The sequence below is a fragment of the Trachemys scripta genome, chromosome 5, assembly GCF_013100865.1.
Source record: "Trachemys scripta elegans isolate TJP31775 chromosome 5, CAS_Tse_1.0, whole genome shotgun sequence".
NCBI classification, from domain to species: domain Eukaryota; kingdom Metazoa; phylum Chordata; order Testudines; family Emydidae; genus Trachemys; species Trachemys scripta.
In genome coordinates, this window is record NC_048302.1 from 78,610,693 (window position 1) to 78,622,136 (window position 11,444).

Consider the following 11,444-nt stretch of genomic DNA (forward strand, 5'->3'; position numbering starts at 1 on the left):
CTTACAGGGAAGTAGCGTGAACCAAGGGGGCGGGTTTTTATCAAGGAGAAACAAACAGAAATTTCACACCATAGCCTGGCCAGTCATGAAACTGGTTTTCAAAGCTTCTATGATGCACCGCGCGCCCTGCTGTGCTCTTCTAACCGCCCTGGTGTCTGGCTGCGCGTAATCAGCGGCCAGGTGATCTGCCTCAACCTCCCACCCCACCATAAACGTCTCCCCCTTACTCTCACAGATATTGTGGAGAACACAGCAAGCAGTAATAACGATGGGAATATCGGTTTCGCTGAGGTCTAACCGAGTCAGTAAACTGTGCCAGCGAACTTTTTAACATCCAAATGCACATTCTACCATCATTATGCACTTGCTCAGCCTATAGTTGAACTGCTCCTTACTACTGTCCAGGCTTCATGAGCCATGGGAGCAGGGGGTAGGCTGGGGTAGGTGCAACCGCGCGGTGCTGCCGACTGGGAGAGCAGCCTGAGGCAGAAGCTTCCAGCTGGCATGATATTCTAGGCAGGACTGAATCTCCATTAGACGAAACATAAAGAAGAGAATGACCTGGAGTCATTCCCATTTTTATCCAGGCGCCCCCGACCGACCTCACCAAGGCCAGCCAGGAGCACCCACAGGACGACGACGATGGTTAGCAGTCGTATTGCACCTTCTGCTGTCCGCAAGGCAAGACAAGTGGATGCTGATGTGTAGCACTGCAGGACCACGTCTGCCAGCAGCATCCAGGATACATATGGTGACAGTGAGCTGAGTGGGCTCCATGCTTGCCATGGTATGTCGTCTGCATGGGTAACCCAGGAAAAAAGGCGAGAAACAATTTTTTGCTGTTGCTTTCACAGAGGGAGGGAGGGAGAGGGGCCTAAGGACATGTACGCAGAACCACCTGCAACAATGTTTTTGCCCCATCAGGCATTGGGAGCTCAACCCAGAATTCCAATGGGCGGTGGAAACTGCGGAAACTGTGGGATAGCTACCACAGTGTGCAACGCTCTGAAAGTCGACACTAGCCTCGGTACTGTGGACGCACACCGCCGACTTAATGCGTTTAGTGGGGACACACACAATCGACTGTATCAAATTGATTTCTAAAAAATCGACTTCTATTAAATTGACCTAATTTCATAGTGTAGACATACCCTTGGTCTTGTCTCTTACAGAAGCTTACTTTGGAACTAAATTTAGTCTCTTCTTTGACTAAGTTGTAGCCCAGATAATGTTAGTTATATAGCAAAAACCAGGCACATGCTTCTATCATATGAGAAAAATGATAGTCGGTGTCCTCCAAGCATTCATTATCCTGCGCTACCAGGAGGTTAATAATAATGTTGTTAGTAGGGCATTGAACCATGCAATTATGAGCTTGAGTTAATACTTGCCTCTTCATCAGATTTAGTGATAACTACTGCCCCCAGCATCTAGGAACTGGGTTGGTTAACCCAATAAGCAAGTGCTCATATCATAAAAAGCACCACTACATTTGGCACAAATTGCCAACTTTATTGTCATTAGAGAGGTCTGGTAACTGAGCTACAGTTTTGCCCTTGGAAATGAGCAAAATGATATAAGAAAATGTGTGCTGCAGCTGCTAGACCTGGACCTGGATAAATATTATTAGAATCCCCAATGACATCTATATGCCACTTTTCCATAGCCCTATCATTCATTTTCATGTTATAAATACATTCATGCACTATACTTGCAAAGATCTATCCTTCTCAGCTGTACTTCTACACCTGGTGTAGTTACTTACACCAATGCAGCATGTGTGTGAAATGCTGCTGTTCTGATTGGGTAGTGTTTTCTAGCCTCTTTACACTGGTGTTAATGATTTCACAAGGTGCAGGACAGTGGAGAATTGGGCCCTTGCCTCTACTCGGTGCAGAACTGTAGATAGCTTCCTAGAGAGTTTATCATACCTGTTATAGAAGAGTTCCACACTCTTGGTGAATGATGACATCATGTCCTGACTAGACCTGAACAATTTTTTTCAGTTCAATAATACATTTGCCAAAAAATGACCTGAAATGAAATGTCTTTCTGTTCAAAATCAGCAGATCTCCCCTCCCCCCACAGGTTTTTGGTTTGGCCATCAAACCAAAACTTAAATTATTTGCTCAGCTCTAGTCCTGATTTGGTTGGGGATGAGATAGTTGCTGAAGATGAACCCTCATCTTTACTCTCAGAACAATGAAGTTAAAACAATAAGTGTCAAGTGCTGTTTGGGGTTTGGATTTTGCCGTTATTCACTACACTCTATGCTAATACTTTTTTTTTTTTAATGCTGCTCTAATAACTAGCTGCCAAGAATTGTATCCCCACCCTGCCTTCATGTGCATTAATCTCCATCCCCCATTCTTTTAGTGTTGTTTGTGTTTAATATGCTAATATAGAACATATTTTGCATTATTGTAATAACTGTGATATCTGTTGAAGCCATAACTCAGGAAAGTGCAGTTTTTAGAACTAATAGCAAGGCTCAGAGGTTGAATCACAGCTTTTGTGTTCCAGCTCAGACCGTGTTTTGTCCTTTGTGATTCACGAAGGAGGAGGCTATATCTGTTAACCATTGGCTGTTTAAATACTGAGAATCTGTCCTATCAAGCAGGAGAACTTTTAGAGCAAGTGACAAATATGTAAGAGCATCTGTGTATGCAATGTGTCTGATGCAAATCAAGAAAGGACTGCACGGGTAAGAGAGCAGAGGGCATGTTTTACTGGAAGGCAGACGCAGAAGTACTACTAATAAATTTGAAATAATTGGCTTGAATATGCCCTATTTCATCATTCAAGAGGAAAGGTGCAGTATAAGGGTAAGATTCTGTAAACAAGGACTGTGTACACATCAGGCCACCAGGCTGAGCATTTTGGCCTTCTCTTTGTAGATGACACCAGACTCTGTCATTACTGTGTTATGGAACCATGATATAGCCATGTAAAGATCAAGGAACTGATCCTGTTTCCATACTGAGAGCTATGAAGTAGGAAAGTCAGGAGCAGGTATCACAGTTGGGATCCTTCTCCTATGAAGGGGTATGCAGGAAAAGCACTGACTTAATTAGATGCTTTATAGAGTGATTTGAGAGGCCTAACAAATGAAAAGTTCTACATTAAAGCATTTTATATTTCAGTGTATCCATAATAACTTGGGTTTCTTGGGACATTGCAGCTTTCTACCTACCATTTCAGATCAAAATCTTTCAACTGTCTATAAACTCCGCTATGTTACCACCTCCTAATCCAGCAATTTTTCACCAGCTGCATAAGTAGGAATGCCCCTCTCCTTTTCATGGAAGCCAAAAGAAATATATTTTTTGGAAAGTAATGTTTTACAGCAAATTGGTTTGCTGACTTGTTCTAAAAATGATGTGCCAAAAAAAGACTATTTTTGTTGACAAAGTCTTGGAATAATCCCCTTCTTAATTTCCAGCTGAGATATGACACTGTCCATGAATTATTTTTGCTGGCTGTGGCCTCAGTTATAAAGGGCCTTGTGAGGTGCTGCATTCATTCAGCTGTTACTGATTTTGGGGGATGCTCATTATGGAGCGAGTGTCTCTTTATAGCCATCCTATTGTACACTCAGCACCTTACAAAGAGTCTTTTAGCACCTCTAGACCCCAAAAGTTACTAGCTTGGGCAGCTTGTTCCAGGGAATGCTGCACTAACCACTATGAAGCTGTAAGAGGTAATGGAGAGGTAACTCAGACATTCCATTTATTTTGGACAGAAAAGTTTATGCATCAACAGGCCAAATCAGAGCGAGCAATATTAAGCCTTATAATCTGTGTGAAGATTCTCAAAAGAATAAACATCCAAGATGACTGTGATTTAACTCAAACAAAAACACATGGTACAATTGAATTAACCCTTAGAACACCTGAGTGCCCCAATTTTCTCCCCACTCCTCAGCTGCCAAGCCCATCTACAACCCACCAAAGCCCCCTCCACAAGTTTCCAAACTCACCTTCCAGAAGGTGCCCATCTCATCTTTATACACCTTGCCCCACTTCAGGATTAAAGTTCTCCTGCTACTCCCAGAAAAGTGTCCTAAACACATCTCCCTGGTGCTGACATTTCCCTGATGCACCTTACTCCTCTGGGGATGTACCAGACTTGATTCACCTCCCAGCTGCCAGACAGTCCCCATTGCTCATCTGGGATCAAAATCTTCTGTAATGTTAACATAATTTTCAAAGCAACCAATTGTAACCTCATAAACTGATGATTAAGGCAACAGCTTGGCCCAACTGCAGCAGCTCAACTTTTTAAAAAAAATCCTGCTTTGATGCAATTCTCCTTAGTAGGAGAAAATGAGGGGGGAAGGGAAATACAGGAAATGTTTTGTGGTAGGTTGATTTTCAAAGAGTTGAATTTTATGTCAGTGGGTCGTTAAGGGTAAAATGAGGTGTCACAAGATTTCTATATCAAACTAGTTTCTTAGCCTGCACATCAGATAGATCCCATTGGCTGAAGCAATGATCATTGTTGAGTGGTGTTCTCTTTAAACTAAATATCATCTGTAGCACAGGCTTTTCTCAAAGACAGAACACTACCCTGCATTCCTGTTGTGTTCTGACTGCCAAAAAAGTCGTTCACACACCTTCTGTATATTGCTCGCAACTGTATTATCCATTGGCCTTGAACTTCCTGCTGTTGCACTAGACTGCAGTGTACTGAAGAAGTGCAACGTGGCATTTAATAGTGAACCATATGTGAGGTGCAACATGGCAGTTAATAACTGGACCACCCCTGTGATACCACACCTGGTATCATCCATTAGTAACTGGATGATACCAGGGGTGCGACATGGCATTTTGCCTATGATTAGCTCTGTGTTACTAGATTTTTTTTCCTGATCTCTGAATGACCTGGTATTTATGGGAGTAAGCCAGACAATGAATATTATTATTATTATTATTACTATTATTTATTATTACATTTTTCTGTGGTTTGATTTCCTGTCTCGTAATTACAGTATGTATATAAAGAAAGGGAAAAGGCCTCTGCCCAGCTCCCAGCCCTGGATTTTGAAATTTGCTGTGTCATTTAATTAGGTGCTCTTTGATATTTTGTTTCAGGTAAACTCGGAAGGCAAGGTTTAATAGGAAACAATACTTAATACTTATTACTAAGAGTATTAATACTGAATGTTATTGTCTCTGAATTTCTAAAATTTGAGGATAAGAGATGCATTTTATCATTCCCATTTTTGTCCTGTTATATGCTATAGATTCCTCTAACCCCTTTTTATCCCCAGCTGACAAAATAGGCAGAGGAATGCCTAGTTTGAGATCTCAGGCATGAACTAGGTGCTGAGCAGTTCGGCAGTGCCAGGACTTAGGTGCCTGCATGCATGCATACTCACCGGCAGAAACTTATAGGCCTAGGGGACTTTAAATACCTACAACACTAGGCCGCAGCTGAGGGTGGTTTTGTGAATGCTGGGTGGCACCTCAATGTTGGACTTAAAAGGTCAGTTGAAGCCTAAGTCCCACCCATGACTATAGCCCTTTGGGGCTTAGTTCACACATCTTTAAAATCAGTAATATTAAAAACTTCTTTGGTAGAAGACAGTGTCATCCCATAACTAGAAAACTGGACTGGGATTTAGGAACTGCTGTGTGAACTTGGGCAAGTCACTTAACCTCTCTGTTTACACTTCACAACTTTTGCCTGTCTTACAATTGTAAGTTCTTCAGAGTTCGGATGGTCTCTCACTTTGGCTGTACAGTGCATAACACAATGGGCCCCAAACTTGATTGAGGTATCTAGGAGTTTATGCAGTCACAGAGTTTAAGGCCAGAAGGGACACCCAGATCATCCAGTCTGATCTCCTGTATATCACAGCCACCAACACCACCCAGCTCCTGCATACTAAACCCAACAATCAAAATGAGATTGAAGTGTTACAGCCCACCGGAGACTAGACTATTATGTGCCACAGGCAGAGAATAGGAGGGACTGAGGTGCACCAGTGCTCAAGGCCCCCGCAATGGCAGGGAAATTATTAAGTGAGCTATACCCAGGTAATCCTGGCATGTGACCCACCCCCACACACTGCAGAAGAAGGCAAACCCCCCACCTCAGGTCACTGCCAATCTGACCTGGGGGAAAATTCCTTCCTGATCCCACATATGGGGATCAGTTAGACCCTGGGCATGTGAGCAAGAACCAGCGAGTCAAACATCTGAGAGAGAGACTGCTCAGTGCCACCTCAGAGCCCTGGCCCTCCCTATCCAATGGCTCATCTCCAGCTGTGGCCATCTCTGATGTTTCAGAGGAAAGAGATTAAAGAACCCCTCCGAGAATACCCTGGGTGGAAAATGCCTTCCTAACCCCTGGAGGTGGCCAGTTGAAACCCTGCAGCATGAGCTTTTAGGAACATACGACAACCTAATAATAATATTATAATAATTAATAATACCAGGAATCTCAGACATTCCAGAGTTATTAGGCTTAATGTTCATGAAGTGCTTTGAGATTCACAGATGTAAGGCATTAAAAAAACAATTCATTATTATAGCACAGACCTTTTAGTGATTCTCCTTACTGTTGTTGTTGTATGTCGCATATCAGCATTCTGAGTAAATTTCCCAGCTGAGGAAGAGATATGTGTAAGCTCAAAACTTGTCTCTCTCAAGGTTGGTCCAAATAAAGCTATTACCTCACCCACCTTGTCTCTAATTTCCTGGGACTTACTTGGCTATAACAACACTATATGTTAATATTAGGCTGTTGTGCAGTGTGTAGTTGATGTAGTCCTTCTGCTCTAGAGATAGCTACATTTTAGTAGTGAGTGTGGGTGTAGTTTGTGAAGTATTTGGATCCCTTTGCAATGAGAGGTGCTAGATACATAAGCCAGCATATGGGGGTTCATACTACTGTTGGAGATGGTCCAAAAACAGAACTTTGGATCCCAATCCTAGAGAGAGGTAGCAGGGGTGGTCAGATTTGAATCTCTGGATACAAATCTATCATTATGGTTTGCTGAAGATTGGCTTCCAGTCCAGCACAGAGTATTGTCCTAGTCAGATGTGACTGACATTTCATGAGAACTTTCCCTCGGCAACAACCACCTTCTAACAGAGAGACCAAGTTAACAGATGGTGCTAGTAGAAAGAAGACAGGAAAGAAAAAAACTTGACATGCATGAGTAAAGTCAGGAGAGAACTAAACATCAACTGACTCCTTGCTGACTGGAATTTTGTTAATTTCACACTATGACAGGCTTAAGTGCTATATAAATTTCTAAACAAACACACACATGCACTGAAATGCAGCTGCCTCTGAGATTAGAACATGGGAGCTCTTTGGCAGTCCACAATATAACAGTTTAGAACAAGCTGTGAAGAATACCTTGTTGAAATGATAAGAACATTGAGTTCTAGAAAGAAATTGTGATAAAATTCAAGTCTATGCTTGAATAGTAGTTTATGCCTAATAGGGTTGGGAGAACACTTTGGACAGAAATGCAAGCATGCCCTAGCTTGTGGCATCAGAGTCTGTTAAATGTGAATTGGAAATTAAAATGCAAAGCTCCCACCTTCAATGCTGTAGTGACGGATGCATAACTACACTGAGGTGTAGCATTACAAAATCATAACATGGAGTTGCAGCATTTTGACACACATGTCATCCTTCCACGCTACACACTTTTCAGTAGTTGACCCAGAAGTTGCTCTTGAAACGTATTCCTGGAGTATGGAGGGAGAGCTGGAGGGATAGATGAAGGCTGAGTTTGGGTTTTCCACGCTCCCCAAACTTTGTGGTCATTAGCAGAAAATGAACTTCCTTGGATTTTCCCAGCTCCTGAGTCCTGTTCTTGGTTTTTCTACTGACTCACTTAATTCCTGTCTTACCGGAGTTTTATGAAGCCTAATTAATACTTAAAATTATTTTGTAATTGTAATGCGTTGAGATCCTTGGATGACATGTGACATTTAAATGTAATTACAATGTTATTCTGACAAGAATTTTGCTTTGCAAATTGTGTTGTAGCTTCGAGCCAGGGTGTGAGAACTGCGCTAATGTAAAAGAACTAATATTCCTGTTCCATCATCTAAAGCCATAGTCTTCCTTTATAAATGCTATAGAACCTCAAGAGCACATGCGAGATTTCTGTATGCAGGATCTTTGAAGTAGGACATATTCCAAGCTTTTGTTGCCTGACCCTTTTAACAGTTAATAATCATTGTATCGATGGCTAGTTGATCAAAAGGTCGTAAGGTTCTTGTCCCAAGTCAGGCTACACAGAATTAAAATCAATATCTTGTTGGAAGCCTCAGGGTGGATGGCAAGGAGGCTCACACTGGGGGCAAAGTAAAGCCTTAGAGATGGTTATTAAAATTAATAAAGCCAGAAGAGCTCCAAGCCCCATGAAAAAAGATAAGAATAATATAGTATTGGGGATATCTGTGGTATTGATCTTTGCATAAGCTCTTAGATTTTCATGCCCCCCCCCTTCCTTGAGTACCTAATGGTGAGAGACAAAGGACCAGCCCTGTCTCTGGCATGGCAATGATTCCAATGTGGGGGGAGTGAGTTTTGTGCTGTTTAAAGTTTATACATGTGTTAAAGGGGACCTTGCTGAATTTGTACTATTGAGATAAATTTGTAACTATTGAGGTGTATGGAGAATATGTTGCAAACCCAATTACTGCTGCGTTGCAATTTCTAGAAGTGGGAAAGTTCCCACACTTCATCAAAGATGAACAATTGTTAAACTGGTTTTGCCTGAAATGTTTTCAAGGGCATGTGAAGGAGCAATCCACACGTTTGGACTCGTGCCAACACTTATCATTAGGAGCAATGCGACTGATGGGATCTGTAACACCACACATGTTTTGCTAAAGATTAAGCAATGGCATGGTCCTTGTACATATCGTTCACAATCTTCTGTCATGAGTCCAAACGCTTACTCCCCCCTTAGATTTTGAGGAACTAAGGATAGCTTGCTCGATGGCAGAAGCTGGAACTAGGGTTACCATACGTCCGGATTTTCCCAGACATGTCCGGCTTTTTGGGCCTCAAATCCCTGTCCGGGAGGAAATCCCAAAAAGCCAGACATGTCCGGGAAAATAGGGAGGGAGAGAGGGCCTGGCGGTGCTGGGCCGGGGCCGGGGCCGGCGGGGCCGGGGGCTGGGGCCGGGGGTGCTTGGCTGGGGCTGGCGGTGCGGGAGCCGGGGGCCGGCCGGGGGCCGGCCAGGGGCCGGCGGTGCTTGGCCGGGGGCTGGGGGTGCCCCTTTTGTCTCCACTAGGAGGCTCTGCCTGTATAAACCTAATGGTTGTGATGGTCAAGCTTGACAGTGAGAGAAAGCAATCACTTCTGCACTTTTTGTTCTTGGGCCAATTTCGGGCACAGCCTTTTTACAAATATGAAGTGCTGACATGATTTGTTTATATAGCAAGAAAATGATCCATGGTGTAGTCTCACCTTTATTCTTTATAAGAATGTTTACCTTGCCAAAAAGGGTTTTTCATGGGCTTCCCCTGGACCACAATGAAAAGATGTGGCCATTTGTGCATTTTCTAAGAAATGAGCATTGAAAAGGGGCATTTTCTTCCAAGCTGGGGAAGGAAGGGTTAAGTAATTTTGAAACAAACCAGGCAAAACTGATGTCAGCTTTTTGATTTGCAGTGGCATCTATTTGTTTCTAAACAAGCAGTACATGAACTGCTAGCCATTGTATTGTTCTGTGGACAGACAAAGCCACTACATGGCTAGAAACGAACTGATTTTTTTCTAGTTAGTCTGAAGGTCTTGTTTATTGAATAACTGGGGAGACATTCAAGTTTGAGAAAGCCTATTCCCTGCTTACAGTAATTCTTCATTTCTGATTGTTTAGCTGACATTTATTCTCCAAAGAAACTTTCCTAATGTACTTAGCTAGTCTGCTACTGCATAACTGTCTAGCATCATGCTGAGTTAAAAAGAAACCAATTTTAAAATATACTATGAAAACAGATTGAATGGGCATTTGTAATATCTTGATCACATTGCCTGCATTGTAAGAATGCTTCCTTGGCATTCAGAAAATGGCAAGATGTAATGGGAATGAGCAAAAGCAAGAATCTTTACACTCTTTCATTTCAAATTGGATGCTTCGTAGTCTTTTACAAACACTGGGTCTTAGGGGAGAGTTAAAACAGAATTCAATAAATCCCCATAATCTAATGGCCAAAGCAGAATGTCAGTTTTATTTAAAGATCAATTTAATGCAGAACTGTCTAGAGCAGCTCTGCTTTCTGAAAACAAGACATACTTTGGTCATCCTCAGTTTATATTAGTCCTTGTTAAATGCATAAATTGAGTCTCCGGACATACTTTGTATGTTTACATTCCAAATGTTTCCCAGCCATTTCTACTTTCTAACTCAGAAAGAAAAAGACACTTAGTCATACAGTGTTCAAGAATTATAGATATTCTAGACAAGCATAAAAATGGCATTTTACTCAGATCTGAGGAATTTTGTGTGTACTGTATCTCAGAGAAAATGAAATGCAACAGGAGAAGCAACTAGAGATCACCTATGCTTACAGGTTATAGGTACAGCAATTACAATAATTTTTAAGAAACTTTATTATGAAAACTAAATAGCTGGTGAGCTAGTGAAAAAGCAAACTTCTAAAAACAAATCCTAACTGCTCTGCAAGATTATATTTACACAGCATGTGTCTGATTTTACTTTAGATTGGAGAGAACTGATAGATTTATTTATCTTGGTGTCCTCATTGTAATTCAGAGTGAGTACTGTAATACTTTTTAGACCTCACTAAGGGTAACAGTACAGCTGAAAGCCTAACCTAGCGTATATTCATCCCTCTGTGTAGCAAAATCCGATGACCTTAACTTTATCTAAGAAGCTAGCTGACAACTCTTAAGAGCATCACAACACATAAAAGAAAGTACTCACCAGTCATCAGCGTGTAATAATTTGGATAGGAAAGGCTGGGAAAGTCTGGGGTCATGTAATCCACTTTCACTCCCCTGTCCACAATCTCTTTAAAGCCAGGCAAGGACTCCAGTTCATTGTCATTGATGTAATCATAACGAAAGCCATCAATCAGAAACAGTAAAAGCTTTCGACGGGCAAAGGATGAGCTTGCCATAGTGAGAACCAGGAGGAAAGAAAGGGTCATGTGCTTTGCCATGTTGACAGAACTCTCGCCAGAGCACTGTCAGTGCTGCCTGTCCCTTTGCAATGACTCTGGGTGAGGTGTCTGAAGCTGCTTTCAGAGGCTGGACCTTACACTGCTCTCCTCACTTGGCTGGTTTAACTTGCAGGGTTTAAAGGTACAGCACCATTTATTAAAACTGCTTAGCTTGCAAGGTTACAGGTTAATTGCTAAAGTATGATTAACTTTGCTTCCAAGTGTATAGTGTGTGTGGAAGAGAGAGCTTGTTACTTTTGTGTTCAAGAAATGTACTA

General features: G+C 42.0%; 1 protein-coding gene across 1 annotated transcript in view; it reads right to left on the reverse strand.

Moving 5' to 3' along the window:
• The window catches only part of ENPP6 (ectonucleotide pyrophosphatase/phosphodiesterase 6), a 55,399-nt gene extending 44,159 nt beyond the window's left edge, over positions 1-11,240 (reverse strand). Inside the window, exon 1 of the mRNA XM_034771415.1 lies at positions 10,929-11,240. Within this exon, the coding sequence (XP_034627306.1) occupies positions 10,929-11,166 (238 nt within the window). The 5' untranslated portion in view covers positions 11,167-11,240. The remainder of the gene's footprint in view (positions 1-10,928) is intronic.
• Positions 11,241-11,444: the final 204 nt, after the last annotated feature.